The sequence below is a fragment of the Symphodus melops genome (genome assembly GCF_947650265.1).
Source record: "Symphodus melops genome assembly, chromosome: 23".
NCBI lineage: Eukaryota > Metazoa > Chordata > Actinopteri > Labriformes > Labridae > Symphodus > Symphodus melops.
This window is the reverse complement of record NC_136713.1, coordinates 1478947-1499681: the sequence shown is the minus strand read 5'-3', so window position 1 is coordinate 1499681 and position 20735 is coordinate 1478947. Positions and strand designations below refer to the sequence as shown.

Sequence of the window (20735 nt, the reverse complement as noted above, 5' to 3'; positions counted from 1 at the left end):
GTTGACCAATTGTTTCCTGTTGTTGACCAATTTTGAATGTTATTCTTTCCATTTCCTTGATTTTTTCAATAAGTTTCCTCCATTTATCAATAGTTGGGCTTGTTTTTTTTTAGTGATAAGCTTGAGAGTGCTTACCTTTAATATTCTGAAAAGATAAAGATCTTCTTTACTAAACTCTCCCATTGATGTTAAGCCCAACACGATGATGGATTTGTCAGTCCATTTTCAACACGCTTTGTATTTCATTCAATATATTTTCCCAGTAATTTTTTAATAGTGGACATAACCACAAAATATGGGAATAGTTTGCTGCTTTCTCTCCACAATCTCTCCAACATTTCGATGTTATAGATTTTTGAATGAATTGAAATGAATGGGTTTTAACCCTTTACATCCCTGTGGATTCCTCAGTACTAACTTACCGTAAATTCTGGACTATTGAGCGCACCTGGATATAAGCCGCACCGGCTAAAAATAAGTAAAAAAATGTATTTGTACATATATAAGCCGCACTTGATTATAAGCCGCAGGTGTCCACGTTGTAACAGAGCGACTTACACAGAAAGACGTGACACAAAATCATTTTTTTTAACATTTAATTAAATACGTAGGCTACCGGTAACATCCGCAAATACGAAGCCTAGCCGACGGTGTCTGTAACACGGCTGATGAAAAAGATTAATTTAATATATTTCACAAGAAAAAGTCCATCCATTCACAGTGAAGGATATAAGTTGGTATTGAAGGATAAAAGTTCTTACTTCATCCTTTTCCTAAATGTTGTAAATAGATATCTGACTCCTTTAAATAATTACCTCAAACCTCTGCGCATTCTTTTGATGGGATGAGAGGAATGACTGAAGACGTCTCTTTCAGGTTAACAGAGTTTATTAACCCGATGAATCAAGAATAGAAGTTACAGAGTCTCTGGGTTCAACACTACGTGTCCCTGACAACAGACAGATACCTGGTCAGTTCATGAAGTCTGAGCCCCGACTATCTTTCCCTGAACCCTTTTATACACTAGACAGAGATTATCTAACCAAATTATGCATTTGAGAATGTGCGGTGTTCTTCCTCCGATTGGGCAGCTTTCCAGATTATGCGCCTCCTGATGTTTGGTTCTGCTTCTCTCATTGGAGCATCATACTCCAGAATCCTTTCACCTTCTGTAGGGGAAGACACATCCTGCCTGGCCTGTTTCTAATCACAGGAAGATGTCTAGTCTAGTCATCATTTCCTTTTAAGCAACAAACCATTTGAGTGATTATCTATCAAGGTCCACTGGACCTATCAATGTGGATGAGTGATTAACTATTCAGGGCCTTAAACTAAACCTATGTTTGATTTGGTGGTGAGTGACTCAGTTTAAAGGGCCACATCAAACACATGTTGGAATGTGCACTTAATTCTGCAAGCCCTCTTCACAGAATACCTTTAACCTCTGAACTGAGATCTCAAACTATTAGATTAGAACACTTTGAGTTAAACAGGATATAATATAAATGTGAACAACAATCATTCATACAATGGATATCTAATCATTGCTTTGTATTTGGTGATCAAACCTTTATTCAATAATACATAAATGTAGTAAATACTTTGATTATAAGTAGAAAGAGGCCTATTATTCTATCAACTCCCCCTTTTGACCTCATTAAACATGAGGTCAATATAAAAGAGTCTTCTTCATAAGCATCAATGTTAAGTTCCTGAATAACAAGGCCTGAGCATTAACATGCAATCAAGGGCAATAAGCCCTGATAAACTGAATGGTGGGCTTCATTTTATTACCACTTACATCCTGGGGTTGTGTAGTCCAGTCATCTGGTCTCGTAGTGGTGAAATCTACCTGCATTAAAGGAATTAATCATTTACGTCTGTTAAACACATGTTGCCATTGAAGTCTAGGAATTTCAATGGTGTTGGAGAGGTGAAGATATTGAGAACTTGCAAGATCACTGCGCCTGCCTCTGAATCCTAAAAGAAAGATAGCACAAGAGAAAAGGAGAACAAAAAGAGAAAAAATACAATACAAAACAAAACACAACTGTCCTGATCCATTCTTAAACATGTCAATAATAATCATTCAACAAAAAATGGATATTAATTTATTATTATTATTATTATTTTATACATATAGAAAGAGAAGCTACGAGGACAATTAGAGCCCCATAATAAAATCCATATTCAAGTCTGGTGAGATCCAGGGCCGTCCCCCTTAGACCCACTATCGCTGAACATGAACATATCACAGGAATAATGAATGAAAGTACTTACCAAAAACAACGCAAAGTTAAGTGTGGCTTAAAGTTAAAAAAAACGAAAAAGAAAAAATATATATCTTGATAGAATTGATCAGAGCAGCAGATTTTAGTGTGCTACCATCAGTCTTTCACACCGTCTCCACAGGCCATTTAAATCTCAAATGACCCTCAGTCAGAGGCATAAAAAGAACTAAAGTATTCTTACAAATAAAGGTACTATTTTTTATTAATATTTTACTAAAATACTCAAAGTCAGTCTAAACATGCACTCAAATGAAAGTAAAAACTCGCTAATTGAAGATCTACTGTAATTAAAAGTTACTTATTACGGTCTCTTTTTTTTTTGTTATTCATTGAAGGAAAATGTTTACAGAGATGTATCCTGCAAAAATATTCTTTTGTACCCCATTAACAAAAACAAAATATAAATAGACATTAAATCTCCAAACCTCCTTCTAACTGCATCCTCACATTCGCTTCCTCACATCCACCAACAGGTTCATCTGAACCACTTTTACTTTCTGTCACCTTCTTTCACTTACTACTACCTTTAAATTCTTCCTTCAGGATCCTTAAAGTGTCTATCTATGTCACCTTTTGCTGCTTTCAATGCTATATCTAGTTTTACTTCTTGTGATGAAGGGAATCTTTTTACTTTTCCAGTTTAGTCAGAGGTAAGTGGTACAGTTTCTCTGGATGTCTAAAACAACAGATCTGTAAAAAATGTTCTCACCTCTAAATGAGCAATATACACATTTAACAAATTAGCCTTTAGTTTGACATATTTCTGGACTTGTTCTTCACAGATGTGAGAAGTAAAGGTTCATTTAGTCAGCTATGATTATGCTTTCTGCAGTGTAAATAATGTGTGGATGGAACAAAACTATTTACAACTTTGTTTGTCTGAGATTTGTCACAATGAATGCTTTAGATAAGATAAGGGAAGTCACACTATGTGTTGTCTTAACAAGAGCTTTTACTACAGCCACTACATATATTATTATGCATCAATACCCGTCTATATCCCAATTTTTTCTGTAAAAGGGCCAAATTAACAACACCCCCTTTTTCAGAAACAGCTAAGAAGAATGGAGTAAAATAATCTGAGAATTAAAACCATTCCATCCATTAGAGGTCAAATGAACAGCAGCTACAACACGCTCTAGGCCCATAAGAATACAGAGAGAGGTAATACACCAGTGTTGGGTCCAGCCAGGATGGCAAAGTTCAGGCTGTGTATGTTTGGAGAACTACGACAAAAGACTCTTTATCCCAGCATGCCTTGCAGGTACTCCCAGAATGCCTTGCCACACCTAACACATAGGTGTGAAGTCTGGGAGGTATAAAGCCGGCTATGCCCCATTGTTCACTCTCTTTCAAACGTCGTCTGGCGACGTCCGAGGATACCCAACTCTGTTCCTGTTTCCAGCACGCTTCCCTTTGTTGGAAAGTTTTGGCGCGCAGCTGATCCAAGGCCTTGAAGCACACCGACGTCCTAATTTCCGAGCCTAGATCATCCACTTGAACGCATCTCAGAAGTATAGCGTTCTATTTCTCCCGTATTAAAACGGTATTGAGAGAGACTGTAAGGATTACGTCTCGTTCCGTCCTTTAAAGAAAGGACACCCACGGAGATCACCTCGCTCGACGGAGGACACGACAGCCCTGCTCAACCCCACTGGACACGCACCGCCATCACCTTACAACTGCAGAAAGGCCGCTCCAGAACCTCTTTTCTTCCTTTCATCAACCGTGGACGAAACGGTTTCAAGTGAGGCTTAGCTAGGTCTGGGCAGTTAGATATAGAGAGTGTGTTTAATAACTGAGTTATTATTGTGAAACGGTGATAATATTTGCTTGGTGTTTGACCACTGTGTCTTAGATTTTACCAGAGTAAAATCTCCTTTGTTCTCTTTGTTTGACCACTGTGTCTTAGATTTTACCAGAGTAAAATCTCTTTTGTTCTCCTTATTTGTGCCGCTGTGTCCCATGTGTTCATCTGTGAGCTCCCACGTCATAACCGGGTAATAGACTCACTATCAGAAAGACTAGTGTGAACGGCGTCTGATACAAATCCGGCCACTAGCTTCTGGTACGCGACGTAAACTGTGCTCTGAGTTGTGGTGAGCTCCAGTCCGAGATTGAGCTGTCGAGGTGCGTTGTTTTCTCTCGCTCTCTCGCCTTTACACACACACCTTTCGGTAAACGCACACACAGAGACCTGTGGCTTTCCAGACGCTGCTGAAACGTAGATCACGTTCTGTGTCCGCCATCACGTGACCACGCGTGGTCGCTACCATTTTGTCTGTCTCTGTCTGTCTGTCCCCCCCCCCTTTCTCTCTCTCTCTCACTCTCTCTCTCACACACACACACACACACACACACACACACACACACACACACACACACACACACACACACACACACACACACACACACACACACACACACACACACACACACACACACACACACACACACACACACACACACACACACACACACACACACACACACACACACACACACACACACACACACACACACACACACACACACACACACACACACACACACACGTGCCACGCTTGTTTGTTTTGTTTGTTAATTGTAGTTTGGCCTATGATGGTTATTTGTTTGATTGGGTTTCATTGATTTACTTGATGTTGCTTTGTTAAATAAATTCTATTATATCTTAAAAAGTCGTTGTTTGTGATCACTGTGAATTTGCTTTGTGACTTAGGCTGGGTGAAAGGGCTTTGTGTTCGGATTTCACACCTTCAATTAAATACAGATTATTAATTATTAATGATATTGGTATTTAATTAAATAATTTGAGACTGATATTGGTAATATTTTGGTTGTTCCCTGTTTACAGGGTGGTGCCCCGAGGTTTATTAAACGCAGTTTAATAACAATTATTGATTTAGATTAATAATTAAATAAACTTAATTATTAATTTATTTTGACAATCAAATTTTACTTCATAAAACCCAACATAACAGTTGGTCAGGTATTCGCTCCTGAAAATTCCCAACACCAGTGAGAGTTAACAACATGCTTCAAAAGCATCATGATATTCAAAGTTGGGAGTACGAATGTAATTTAAAGTGACGTGGTACAGGTCTTTTGGAGGGACTAAAGGCTTGATGGACTGCAACCAAGGTTTCCAAAAAGTTGTAAAAAGCAAGAATGTCCCCTTTTTCAAGTGTCTCTGGGAATGGTCGTTGGTGTACCCGTGAACTCCACTACTGGAACCCATTGCGATGAAGATTGAAGGTTGTGAAACATCACCAGTGAGAGTGGAGTAACATAGTCTTGTGTCAACCACAGAGCTGCATGAATTCAACAGTCATTGTGAGGAGGGGCTCTGCCAAACCCTCTCCCTTGATGCACTCTGGATGACCTTTGACATTTAACCAGGCTGCTGTCACACCTGGGTGGCTCCTCGTCCATTAGGAGGCCGGTACTGATAAGAACCATGCTGCTTGCTGCTTCTGAGGGCCCTGTGAGGGAGGGCCGGATCAGCCCACTGTCCTGGGCGGTGTCTGGCCCAGTGGTCGAGTGTCCCACAATAAAAACATCCTTGATTCTGTGGACCTGGAGCAAACCCACACCAGCCAAGTCCACCATATCCCCTGTAACCACGCCTGTTCGGATTGAAATTGTACCCTGTACTCCTCCCATAAGAGTGATATGGCTGCTGCACATATGGTCGCTCCAGATGAAACACCGGAGCATATTTGGTTGCATCATAAAGTAGCCTCTGCCTCTTGAAGCTGCATCTTTAGGAGGTGCAGCTCTAAGTCTTATTAACTTTATCATCTGCTGTTTGCTGTTGTGTATGTGAGCATAAGTGATGTAAGACGTGTATCTCCCATCTGGGGAGTGATACACTATTAAAACCAGGCATTTCAACTAGTTCTGCTTTTACTGATTCTGGGTGGCCTGCTACTAGGACTGCTTGTTTGAACTGAAGCTATGCCCCCCCTAGTACAACCTTATATTAAGAACATTCCAACAAGTGTAGCACCATCTAAGTTGACTTCATTTTTGTGTACAGTTTGTCATTAATGTCCAGTCTAATTGTTTAAACATCACTCGTAAACAGTCTAGAAATAGTTGAAATGTCAGCAAGGTGAACATACTACAAAGTTGAAATTATTTTCTCAGCTATGGGGCCAAATTAAAGTAATAATTCGTTTTCTATTTTAAGAAAATAAAAAAACAAAGTGGGTTCTTTGCATAATCAATGCATGCAAATAAGTACTAGTGATCTACGACAGCTACCTCATTTCCTACGCTCCTTAAATTAATCAAGGCTTAAATTTAGCTGCATAATATGTCTATATAACAACTAGAAAAAGACTATAAAACATGAACACATGTAACTACATAAAAACAAAGTAACAACAGTGAGGACTGTGGGGTGATACTGAATGGGCTAAGAAAGGATGGGGCCTTCTTCTCTCCTGTAAAACACCCTATCTAATCTCTCCTTTAAAGGTGCAGATCAACTCAGTGCACAAAGTCAACAAGCACACAGACCAGAGCCTCACTCTTCCAATCAACAGCCAAAACCCAAAATGTATCTTTTAGCAGTTAAAAAGGAACTCCTCCTCTTAACTATGCAAATGTATAGTTCATTTGTTTTAAACCTTTAGAAGAGTTAAAAGATTGTCTCCTCTCCTTCAGTAAATGTTCCACTATTATTGCCTATTTAATAACACTAAAATTCTATTTATCAATCACACTCAAACAAAATAATTACACAGACCTTCACACACATGATTTACCACACAGCACACAAACACACACATCAACAGACATCAACAGCACACACACATGTACTCAGCTCAGCACTCACACACACCTACTCAGCACAGCACTCACACATCCAAAAAACTCCACCAGCACACACACATCTACTCACAGGTTTACCAGGTAGAGCTAAAGATGTTGCTCAAAATACCGGTAACAGGGTAGAAGAAAAAATCCTACCTTTCCCCTTTCCACTCTCTGAACCAGTGAGAGAAAAGAGAAAGGAGGTGCGATGGACGAAAAAAAAAATATATTTCTAAATATTTGTACTTAAGGAGCAGAACTTAAGTTCAAATTAACACACAACAGAAAACACTATATACACGTGAACAGCAGAAAATGTATAGACGCAATGCTCTATTTGGAGTCCTCACTGGCAAGCTTCTACAGCAGTCCTAATGACAACTGCGGCCAGTCACTGGGGGTTCTATCCCAGACTCACAAACAGTTTTAATACACTTCTGCTGATTCACCGCCTCCCCAATGATCCCACACACCTTCTTTACGTTGTCATTCAGTGTCAGAAGAGAAGACCCAGCCCAACATTCAACCCAGCCAGCTTTCTGCTCGATCACTTACTTGTATTCTTGATTAAAATTTCTAAATTCCTAAATTTAGACATTAACACCGTCTATACCCAAACCAGACAACGATAATTTAGATTTTCCAATGTGCACAATTTTATGGAAAAGGTTTGTGTTCACCTTTGGTTTTTGTGAGGCCTCTCGATGTCTGGATAGGTCTGGACGTTGTACCATAGACTTCAATGCAGTCGTTCTACTACCTTAAGAAATGAATACATTTGAATTAAACATGTTTCAAAAAATGTTATAAATTAATCAATACTTACGTCCTCCATCAAACCTCATCCCCCATCGTCGGGGTCACCAAGTGAAGGATAAAAGTTGGTATTTAAAACTTTTCCTAAATGTTGTTAATATAAATCTGACTCCTCTAAATAATTACCTCAAATCTCTCTGCGCATTCTTTTGATGGGATGAGGGGAATGACTGGAGGCGTCTCTTTCAGGTTAACAGAGTTTATGAACCCGATGAATCAAGAATAGAAGTTACAGAGTCTCTGGGTTCAACACTACGTGTCCCTGACAACAGACAGATACCTGGTCAGTTCATGAAGCCTGAGCCCCGACTATCTTTCCCTGAACCCTTTTATACATTAGACAGAGAATATCTAACAAAATTATGCATTTGAGAATGTGCGGTTTCCTTCCTCCGATTGGGGCATCTTCCAAATTATGCGTCTTCGAATGAGTGGTTCCCCTTTTCTCATTGGTGCATCAAACTCCCGAATCCTTTCACCTTCTGTAGGGGAAGACACTTCCTGCCTGGCCTGTTTCTTATCACAAGCAGACATCTATAGTCTAGTAACTAATTCCTTTTAAGCAACAAACCATTTAAGTGATTAACTATCAAGGCCCACTGAACCTATAAAAGTTGGTGAGTAATTAACAGTTCAGGGCTTTAAACTAAACCTATGTTTGAGTTGGTGAGTGATTCAGTTTAAAGGGCCACATCGAACACATGTTGGAATGTGCATTCACTTCTGCAAGCCCTCTTCACACAAACACCTTACTGAAAAGTATGACAATTTTATTAACACACACAAACCTGGAATAAAACATGATAAAATCACTGGTATAATATAAATGTAAGCGAACATCATTCAAACTGTAAATATCAAACTTTTCCTTTGGACCGGGTGATGAAACTTTATTGCAGTAAACACTTTGATTATAAGGAGAAAAAGGCCTAATATTCTATCAACACACACACACGTTTTCACTTTAATTTAAAGGGGGTCAAAAATGTGGCTATGATGGAAGACGACGGTACAAATGTAGTTAACGCTCAAGTCACAAGAGATTTGTGTTTATGATTAAACACTGGCATCTAAAGGGTTCATTTTTAATTGATGTAAATTCCCTTCATGAAGAAAATGGGGGAAATGTTTAATGTTTAATCATTTTAAACTGGTTTAAAGTTGAAAGGATAAATCTTGTAGTTAACAGTCCCAACGTAACAAAAACATCTCACACAGGGAAAATAAAGAAACACACTTTCATGGTTAGGGATCAGTCACAGCCAAAAGGGTTTCACACATGCACACATTTCTTTAACAGTGAATAAGGGTGAACACGCTGTAAGGTGATAATCAAGAAAGGAAATTTTCCCCGTGAGCTGGAGTGAACTTCTGTGTCATCATTCTGTCAGCTGAATGTTTTTATCATCAGTGTTTATTTTACAGTCAAATTCAATTGTCTTTAATGAAGCTGTAAAAATCAGTGTTAGAAAGAGTTCAGTCTGATCTGAGTGTGATATTAAACTCCACTCTGAGTGATTCATGAACTTTGTGTTTCAGCTCCTCCTGTTGGATGGATTGTCGCTGCTGTTGTCGTCACTCTTTCGCTTGTTGTCGTCGTCCTCGCTCTGCTGTATAAAAGGGGCTGCATCAAGCTGGAATGCAAAGAAAGTAAGTGTAAGATCATGTTTCAGAAGTCCCTCTCTTTAACGCTCCTGTCAGTAGGTCTGTCTTCAGTCTGTTTTCTCCTCTCAGTCTGATCACTCCTGATTTTCTTCAACATCTTTTTATTTCTTCTTCCTGCAGGCGAGGAGAAAGGTGAAGCCCTAAACGGCCTCAGAGATGATGACCTTTGACCTGCACAGAGCTGAGAGACTGATGAAGAAGTGTGAGACATTAAAGGAGCAACATCAGTGTTGATTCATGTGTGCTGGACAAAGGACTCAGGCCTGGATCCTGTTCTGAAAGCCTGAAAGTATGTTGGAGAGAAGTAGACTGAAGAGTTTGAACCAGCTTCCCCCAAAAGCAGCGAACATGTGTGAAGAGGGGATCTGAATCCTGCTGCCTCCTCTCTGCATCTGCCATGAAGCAAAGCTGTCTGAAGCTGCTGATTTTAACATTCAACAAAGTGAAGACCAAACGAAGCCTGAAACAATCATCAGGAGTGATTTATATAAGAGAAGCTTTCAGAAGGAATTCTTTTATAACTTCTGATCATTGTTGACAGGATGTCACATTCTGTTTATTATCTGTTGTTAGCTGCTGTATTTGTTTTATGATGTGAAACCACTATCTTCACCGCTGTGTGTTTTCATTTAATGCTAAGCTAGCTAACTTTCAGTTACCTGCTTCCACCATCACAAAGACCAGAGTCTAATCACTGAACTCAGCTCACAGAGCTTCACATATTTAATCAAGCAGCCACATGTCTCACCTTGTTGGCCACCATCTTGTCTTCTCTCTCTCTCTGTCACACACACACCCTTGTTTATCCTTTTTTTCTGTACTTTATTTTATGATATTTATTAGTTTGATTGAGTAACTTGATGTTTCTTTGTTAAATGTTATAATTTAAAGAGCAGTTTGTGATTATTGTGTATTTAGGCGACATTGTGATTTGTGTGATAAGATGGGTGAGAGGGCTTTGAAGAAATCTGAATAACAAAAACACTCCTGTCAGGCTTTGTGTTCGGATTTCACCAACGTGTCACACACACACACACACACACACACACACACACAGTCTTGTGTCCAACACTGAAGGGATTTTTACTAACAGGAAACAGCAGCTTCGTTCACACACTTTCACTTCTGTCCTCTGGACTTGATGATAACAAGAGGAAACTGTACATACTGAATAAAGTGTCCAGTGTGAAGACATACGACACGCTGATGTCACGTTTTGCGGGTAGGAAACAGGGAGGGAGGACCCAGTGCAGGAACAAAAACATTAATGAAACAAAAGACAAACCAAATGAACAGATGGGCTAACTGCGCTAAGAAGGAGCTACTGCAAAGGGGGCTTTGCCCAATATGCCTCTCTGGGCTCGGTTTATAGACTCGTGCAGGTGAATTAGCAAAAGCAGCAGCTAATAACAACTAGCTACGGTGTTTACTGTTGATAATGCTGTATAACCCTCACCTGCGTGACCACAGTTTATATTTGGACTATTGAAATGGATGAAGTTTATATGGCCGACATACCGCGGCAAGTTGTAATGCGATCATTCAGGTTAATATAACAAGTATCATTTTCTTTTTCTTTTAAATGTGTGCATGGTTGTCAGACACTGCTGCTCTCCTTTTGTGTTCAGGTCACCAAAGTTCTAGTTGCTCCTCTACAAGGTGGATCAGCACCAGCCCCACAGTTCTTGTTGAGTAAGGGAGGGGCTTTGAATGTTGAATTTGTTTCTTTTTACCTTTATATACATGTTTTTCTTTTTCTTTGTACGTACAGTTTTTCTTTTTATGCTACTCCACATTTCACAGCAACTGTATGTAAGAGGTAGCCTGTATTTTGTAAACAATGTATATGGAAAAAAGACATGCTAGTTTACAGAAAATACAGGTAACCAGTTGGAATGTAAGAGGGTTAAGAGGACGAAGCAAATTGAAACAAGTTATAAACAGGCTTAAATATCTTCAATCTAAAATAGTGTTTCTTCAGGAATCTCACTTGACACCATTAGATATGAAGCCAGTTCACAATCGATGGCCTGCTCAGGTGTTCTACGCATCATTTAATAATTATGCCCGAGGAGTTATCATTTTGATTCATAAAGAAATACCTGTCATGTTTGGGGTTCCACGTGCTGTTTTGTTGTTGTTTCCCTGTCTGTCTTTCCCTCGTGTCTCCCTTCCCTCACTAATCATTCCATTAGGTTCAACTCATCATCATCAGGCTATTTAAGCTGGCTCCTTCCAGGAAGCTAGCGCCAGGTTGTTTCATCTCCATGGGTTTGTACCTCAGTGTCAGCGCTTGCTCTTCTAGTTATCTTGGATACTTGTGTTTATTCGTGTTTGTTAACCTCTCGTGTTTTCTCCCTCTCTGTAGTTCCCGTTCCCGTCCTTCCTGCGACTCCGTCTTCCCCTGTTCGTGTCGTGTGTCCGATCTGGCTCCTCATCACGCGTGTTTGGGTTTAGGGTTTTTAGGGTTCACTAGAGTCACATTGATTACCGTGTTGCACATTTATTTCACCCCGAGTCACATTACTAATAAATTGTTATTTGTAAACGTCCAACTGTCTCTGAGTCGTGCGTTCGGTTCTAAAGATTTTCTGAAACACAACAATACCATTCCAAATTACCGAAACAATACAGGATCCAGCTGGTAGGTATGTAATTATTCAAGGTAATATACTTTGACTTCAGTTAAATGTAGTGAGCTTATACGGACCTCATGTAGACACTCCTACATTTTTTGAAGACTGTTTTCTAACACTGGCCACATTACGGGGAAATGATATTGTTGGTGGGGACTTTAATTGCACACTAGAACCAAGAGTGAACCGTTCCACAGGCTTTGATACCACTAAGACCCAAACAAGAAAAGTGATGAATCAATATATGGCCGACCTGAACCTGGCTGAGATATGGAGAGAACAGAATCCTACTAAGAAAGAAAACTCTTGTCATTCAATTGCACTCAGATCCCGCTCCCGAATTGATTATTTTCTTATATCCCAAGAACTTGTATCAAACATCACAGATTGTTGGTCTGACAGCGTAGTGATCAGCGATCATGCTCCTATTTCACTACACATGCACGTAGATCATCTTTTTCATAACCCACCTAGTTGGTGTTTGCAGGTGTACTGGCTACAAAATTCAGAATTTATCAAACATGTGGGAGATAAAATAGATAATTATTTTGAATTCAATACAAATGAAACCTCAGCTAGCATACGGTGGGATGCCTTTAAAGCGTACGTTAGAGGAGAAATTATTAGTTCTACAGCCTTCAAATCAAGAGAAAGAAGAGTTGCTTTGGAAACTTTAGAAAAACAAATTAAAGACCAAGAAACAGACCTTCATAACAATTATGATCCTGTTAAAGAAAAACACCTGATACTCCAAAGAGCCAATTACAATAAACTGTCTATTGATAAGGTAGCAAAAAGTCTGCTGTGGTTGAGACAAACTTATTATGAACAAGGAGATAAGGCGGGCAGACTGTTGTCCTGGCAAATAAAAAAGACGCAATCTGACAGAGCAATTAAATGTATTGAAACCTCTTCGGGAATTTAACTGTGGACCCATTGGAAAAAAATAACAGCTTTTGGGAATACTATGCATCCTTATATAAATGGGAAATATTTAAAACATGAGATGAACAAAATGAATACCTTGATCAATATACATTCCCAATATTGAATGAAGACTTAAGAAAACAATTAGATAGAGATTTGACCAGCGAAGAAATTTTAGGTGCAATTCAAAGTATTAATAGTGGTAAGGTGGGGGGGGGGGGGGGGGGGGGGGGCTGATGGCCTACCTATTGAGTTTTATAAACAGTTTAAATAAAAGTTAGTTACCCCCCTTTTAAATATGTTTAATGAATCATTTCATAACAACATTCTGCCAGACTCGTTGCGATTGGTATTTATTACACTGATACTAAAACCTGGGAAGCCTGTCACAGAGTGCTCCTCTTTTAGACCTATAAGTTTGATGGGATACTAAAATATGAAGCAAACTGTTAGCCAAGAGATTAGAACAATACATCCCACACTTAGTGCATCATGATCAGAATGGTTTTGTATTCAAACGCCAAGGATTTCATAACATAAGACGAGTCCTAAATATAATTCATGAAAAATGTGACGCTAAGGACACAGCAGTGTTATCGTTAGATGCCAGACGAGCGTTTGACAGAATTGAATGGTCATATTTATTCAGTCTTTTACCCAGATATGGAATTGATAATAACTTTCTTAGATGGATCTAAATCTTATACAATGCTCCTACAGCCAGTGTCTTAACAAATAACCTTGTCTCAAAGCCAATAGCTCGACAAAGATCTACTAGACAGGGGTGTCCCTTGTCACCTATGCTGTTTATACTCGCCATCGAGCCGTTGGCAATGGCAATCAGAACACGAATCAACATAACCGGTGTTTTCACGGAGAATTCACCGGTTATACTATTAACAACAATAAATCATCTATATTGTTTCTAAATAAAGAAGAAAGATTAAAACCAACCATAAAAACCCCCTTCATCAATGCTAAAGATGGTTTTAAATATCTTGGAATCAAAATTACACCCTTAATTGGATCAATTGTCCCTTCAAACTATGACCCTTTAATTGAATATGTTAAAGAAACACTCGATCGCTGGATGATTATGCCTGTATCAATGATTGGCTGCATAAACATCATAAAAATGAATATTTTGCCCAAACTTGTACACTTATTTCAGTCAATTCCTCTTCCTTTGCCAGCTGCACCTTTAGTAAATTTATATGGAATAACGGAAAATCTAGGTTGAGACTCAGATTACTATACCTTCCTTATGAAAGAGCGGGACAGCGACTTCCAAACCTAAAATGGTATTACTGGGCCGCTCAGCTACGTTCAGCAATGTTCTATTTTACAAACGAGACACCTCCATCATGGATGTCTATTGAACATGCATCGGTGCCAAATCTTCCTCTAAATGTGGATCTTTATTCTGCACATCACAAAACTTTCAAAAAAGAAGGGAAAATCCCTTCCTGGGAAATACTATTGATGTATGGCACCAAGCACACCGACATACCAATGACATACATCCAATTTGTTGCTTCTCTCCGATATGGGGAAACTGGAACTTTACAGCTGGAAGCAGGGATGGTGGTTTTAAAATATGGGCAGAAAAGGGCATAGCCAAAGTGGGGGATTTGTATGAGGAAGGTGTGTTACTTACATTTCAAGAACTTAGTTCGAAATACAAAATTCATAAAAAACATTTTTTTAAATACAACTTAAACATTTCATTTCTTCCAAATACAGGAATGTTGACTCTGAACCTCCACTCTCAAATTTGGAACATCTTCCACTTGTGCACTCTCGGGGGAGGGGTCAAATATCCTTATACTACTCTGCACTGCTATCATGCCATGTAGAATCCTCCACTGACAGATTGGAGGCATGGCTCTCCGATATTAAGGAGACTATATCAGAGGAGGAATGGAACGAGGCTCGTCTAAAGCCCAGACACAAACTGTGAATGCAAAAATGAGCTTGTTACAATACAAGTGGATGATGCGGACATATATAACCCCAGGTACCCTCTTCCATTGTCTTTGGGAATGTCCCAAACTACAAACATACTGGAGAGAAGTGGGACAGACCATGTCAAGAATTGTTGGGGTTAATATACCTCACCAAGCAAAACTTTGTGTACTGGGGATCTACCCGAAAGACTTGGCAAGCTATGTTGTGTTGGAAAAACTAACTTATGTGGTCAGAGGGAGGACACAGCAGTTTGAAAAGATTTGGGAACCTTTGCTAGAATTTATTCAGTAACGGGGTGCAGAACCACCTATTTCATCATAGCGTGATTTTGGAGTTGTTTGATCTGTGGAGGGTGTTTTTTTGTTTGTGTGCGTGTTGTTTATTTGTTCTGTGTGTCAAAAAAAGCTCACAAAATGGAGGACATTGTTAATTGCATGATATGCCTAAATTGTAATTTTAAAACAAAAACTTACTTAATAAATCCAAAACGTTCCGAAAAGCAACTCGAGCAAAAACGAAGAAAATCCCAAAAACACCACGAGGAGAAACACAGGGAGCAGGGAGAAGAAACAGGCCACGACAACCAACATCAGACAATGATCCAACAAGAGGGTCAGCAAACACAGAGACTATATAGACAGAGGTAATCAGACACAGGTGAGACTAATCAGACAGGTGAGGACAATCAGGGTCATCAAGACAGGAGGGAAACACTGAGAGGCAGGAAACCAGACAACACTGAAAACTACAAGGGACTAAAGGATGTAAGAAAACAGAATCACAGGGAGAAGACATTACCGAATAAAAGTGGAAACACTAAAGACTAAACAAGTAAACACCAGGAATCATTCACACAAGTAACACAGGAAACAATATTAGAGACAACAGAGAAGGATAACAATAGGATAACAATAGTGTGAATGCTTGACAGCATTCACACTATTGTTATCCAAATCTTTATTATACCGATACTTCTACTTCCGTACGTTTTTTGCTTCGCTTCTACTCTTCAACCGTTTGTGCTATTTTCACCGTTCAACTATCATACTGTTCAGCTTTTTCTGCTCATTATGGCTATGACTTTTCACGTTTGTACTACTTCTACTTTTTAAGTTATTTCACTTTTTCCAGAAATTTCTGCCCCATTGAAATGAATGGGAAATGTTTCACTCAGAAGGTTGAGTGTTCGATCCCCAGCTCCTGCGATCAACACTACTCTTTCAACCGTTTGTGCTAATTTCACCGTTCAACTATCATTCTGTTCAGCTTTTTCTGCTCATTATGGCTATGACTTTTCACGTTTTTACTACTCTTTTTACTACTTCTGTTCAGCTTTTTCTGCTCATTATGGCTATGACTTTTCACGTTTTTACTACTTGTACTTTTTAAATTATTTCACTTTTTCTGCTATCTCCTCTGCTTCGGCTGTGGCTCAGTTGGTAGAATCGTTGCCCTTCACTCAGAAGGTTGAGTGTTCGATCCCCAGCTCCTGCGAGCAACACTACTCTTCAACCGTTTGTACTACTTTTACTTTTTAAGTTATTTTACTTTTCCCACCAAATTCTGCCCCATTCAAATGAATGAGAAACATTTCAACTATTCAACCTCTTCTTCAGCTTATTGTTTTTTTCCTGCTATTTCCTCAGCTTTGGCTGTGGCTCAGTTTGTAAACTCTTCGCCTTTCACTCAGAAGGATGAGAGTTTGATCCCCAGCTCCTGCAAACAACACAAATCTTCAACCGTTTGTGCTACTTTCACCGTTCAACTATCATACTGTTCAGCTTTTTCTGCTCATGTGTGCTATGACTTTTCACGTTTGTACTACTTTTTCTTTTTAAGTTATTTCACTTTTTCCACCAAATTCTGCCCCATTCAAATGAATGGGAAACGTTTCAACTTTTCAACCTTTTTCTCGGCCTTATAACTTTTGCTCCGTTCAACGTAGAGACTTCATTACATTTACATTGTTTCGCTATCTTGTATACTTTTTAAACTATACCTCCAAATGTTTGATGTTTTTTGCTGTATTCCACGTTTTTCAATGTGTGTGTATTTGGTGGGACACTTTTACTTGTTGTACTAATTTTACTACTGCCAGCTGACTGCCGTTACTCTTGATTGCACCTACACACACGTTCCTGCTCTTAAAAGTGCTTCGGTCAGTCTTTGGTCATCCTTCAAAGCAGGAACAATGGTAAGGACACAATTTTCTAATTATAGCCTTTATGCTAGAAATGTTAGCTTATTGTCTTATGTGTATATATTATTGTGTATTCATTGCCAAGAATATAATACAGATTAGGACATGTAATATTTATATGTTGAGAAAGCTAGAATTTGAAGTTGAAATTAAGCAAGTTGCCACTCTTCTCAAACACTGGTTTGATTTTACAATAGTCCAATGTAATCTTCCAAACGGCTCAATATATTAACAATTTATCTTAATTGCCACATTTTATGTAACAGAGAGGATTGTATAATGCATTATTACAGGGGTGGCCAACCCTTGTCCTCAAGAGCCACAATCCTGCATGTTTTAGATGTCTCCCTCTTCAACACACCTGATTCAAATGACTCTCTCGTCATCAAGCTCTGCAGAAGTCTGATAATGATCCTGATCACTTTTATGTTGAAAGCGGACGTTTTCTCAAGTTGTTTTTTTCACCAAAATGTCTTTTTTCTTTACTCTCATACAGATGAAGATAAACTTCGTCTGCGGCCAACACTATGGCCCCGATTTCAGTCCCCCACCCCTGCATATCATTTTTCTTTTTGAAAAAAAAATTGAAAAAACACTTTCATGGGTGTTTGAGGGAGGGGCTGTTTTCCCCTTGGTAAAGAGAGAAAATAGGGTGCTCATCATGACTGATGGTGAGACAATCAAAAAGGTGACTCTTTTTGAGTCCTCAAAATTGAAATTACAACTTGGTGTGGGTTATGTCCTCCGGGGATATTCCCTTCATGGGACAGCCCCACCATACAGTTTAAATATCACGGCACAGGCAAGGCTTTTTAGGAGCCTTACTTTTGAGGTGAGCGCTGACCTCAGAGAGCAGGGGCAGCAGAGGCCAGGGGGATGCTGGGCCTGTTCACCCTGAAGGGGATGGTGGTGGAGGTCAGTATAACAGACACACACACACACACACACATAGATAGAGAGGATTTTTTTTAATACTTGCATGTTAAATGTTTAATACCAACAAAATATTTCTTCCATACAGGTGTCCACCATTCGAGCAGTCAGCATGGGTAGGGACAAGGTCCCCATCAGAGACATTGTCCTGGAACAAGTAAGTTAGATATATTATATGAAGTAACTGCTCTGAATCTGTCTCTCATTGACCCTGTGTCTCTCTGTCACTCTCAGCCTCTTATTATTTATTGTTAGCAGCAGGACAGCTTCAGCATTGGAGTGAAATAGAGAGAATAAAAGCACCTGTAATGTACTGATGGAAGTCATAGTCATCATTTCAGAGGTTGAGAGAACATGTGCAAAGATTTGAATAAAAGGGAAATTAGGGAGGAGAATGCAGTAGACAACTATACATAGCAGCACTTTTGATAAAAATGCTTTAATTATTTTGCAATGGGAATGTGTAGCCTGTTTAGATAACTCATTTATCCTATCATTGTGGAATGATTTACATCTAAAATGGGTTGTCGTTATTTAAAATGTATGCATACTGGATCAAAGCCCCATAAAACACAATACTATTTTTCTATTTATTTAAGGACAATCACAGGGTTGGCGTCAGTCTGTGGGTGGAGCTCACCCACCTCAGATCAAGAGAATCAGGGTTTGGGACTAAATCCCACTCGACTCAGTTCACAGAAATAGTGGTAGGTTTTTATTAAGTCTCAGCCAATTAAGTATAATTAGCTGTTTTCCAGTTTTCACTGTCTTGAAAAAGGCAGTTTTAACTAATGTTTATTTCTTGCCATCAGGAGGCCAGCACCAGCCAGGAGGCAAACTGCCTGGGGGCAGATAATGTGCCAGGGCAGCCGGGGTGGCTGCATCTGCTTTTAGAGACTGGGGAAATGCCCCTCATTTCAGAGGAGATATGGGGGGATTTGTTACCCAAAATGAAATTTGTGCCTTTCCCGGTCTTTATTTTGGTTAAAGGGGGGGGGGGTGCAAGAAGTTCTTTCTGTAGGGAAAGAGGGAGAGGAGGAAGAGGGGAAGAAGAAGGGGGAGGACTATGAAGAGGGGGGGGCAGGTGGAGGAAGAAGAGATGTATGGGGAAGAATGTGGAAATAGGGAATAAAGTATATATGTATTTTTTTTTTATTGATCAATGTTTGTAAATTTTATGTTGAAAGTAGTTCATTTGTTTTAATTGATTATTGTTACTGATTTTAAAAAATGTGTTCGTCAGTGTTTGTTTAATTTTCATGTTCAAAATAAATATTGTTTACTTGGACAAAGTGACTGTACAATTAAAACACAATAACTTCAACCACGTAATAATATAAGTATCCTATTAGAGCTCTCTCTCTCTTTCATTGATCAATCAATAAAATGAATTGTCTTTTTTTTTTTTTAAATGTAGAGTACTTGGTTCCCTCCTGTTAAAAGGGATTGAATCAATCACGGAGCATGTCCTTACCTAATGTCTATATTACTTTTTAATTCGCTTCCCTGACGCTCATCAGTAACCATAAGAGCAAATCCAATAATTTATTTTAAAAATATCAATGTTAGAGTTTTCTCCAATGCCCATGCTTTCAATTGTTCAGCTAACAAGTGACCGGTTTCACCAGGTGCTGAGAAGTGCTTTATAGTTTACCGACTTGCAGCACCACGGACAGCATCACGTTAAGGTGTGCTTATCGGCCTTGTGCTGTTTGTGTGTGTTGGAGTCGAAATGCATGCTTTTGTGGTAAGACGGGCTTTGGAGACCTGTGCTGGGTGTGCTTTTACCTGTCGCTCTGTCGCGCTGGACTATTTAAGCGCTCCCATTCCCATTCATTCCCCTTTGACCTCACGCTCTTCCGGGTCCTCCGTATTGGCCGCCTTGTCCTCCAGCTCCAGGTAGATCCCATTTCATGTCCGAATGCATAAAATAATCCTTCCAAATCCCATTTATTAAGCCGTCGTTCTATAATGTTTCTAGTGCCGCTGTTTGGCTGCGAGCCCCGCACCGCTGCGCTCCTGCACCTCTTTTGTGCATGCAGCGTGACGCTTCTCACGCAGGTAACAATCTCCTTGACCCATCTCTTTTCTGTGCCTGATACATTTCTAAAAGTGACTGTCTAACCAGCGTTTGGGTTGCAGCCACGCTGCAGGCCAGGCAGATTGCTTTGCATTGTGCACTCCTGGCTCACATTAGCGAGTAACCTGTTGCTGTCAGGTTTAGTTTAGTTGGTAATCCAAATCTATTTTTCTTTAGGTGTCATCAGTGGTCTGCAGTGGCAGTGGCACGTTGCCTCTGCTGCTTTGCCCTTTACCTCCTTCGTTCTGCTCTGCCTTGCTCCTCGCGCGCCGTTGGGGTGCTTGCGCTCTGCGCATTCGTGTCTCCAAACCTGACACTTTGAACCGCGGGCTCTGGGCCCGAGCATCTGGCGCTTTTTAAATGTATTTTGTCCCACAGCAATTGTGACTGCATTGAAA

At 39.6% G+C, this 20735-nt stretch overlaps 1 protein-coding gene across 1 annotated transcript; it reads left to right on the top strand.

The window, feature by feature from the left end:
• Window positions 1-18191: 18191 nt before the first annotated feature.
• Window positions 18192-19742, top strand: LOC306818967 (uncharacterized protein). The gene is made up of 4 exons (XM_079336729.1): window positions 18192-18239; window positions 18346-18414; window positions 18857-18964; window positions 19070-19742. The coding sequence occupies exons 1-4, from the start codon at window positions 18201-18203 to the stop codon at window positions 19325-19327; spliced, it is 474 nt and encodes a 157-aa protein (XP_079192855.1). The 5' UTR covers window positions 18192-18200; the 3' UTR covers window positions 19328-19742.
• The last annotated feature ends 993 nt before the right edge of the window (window positions 19743-20735 follow it).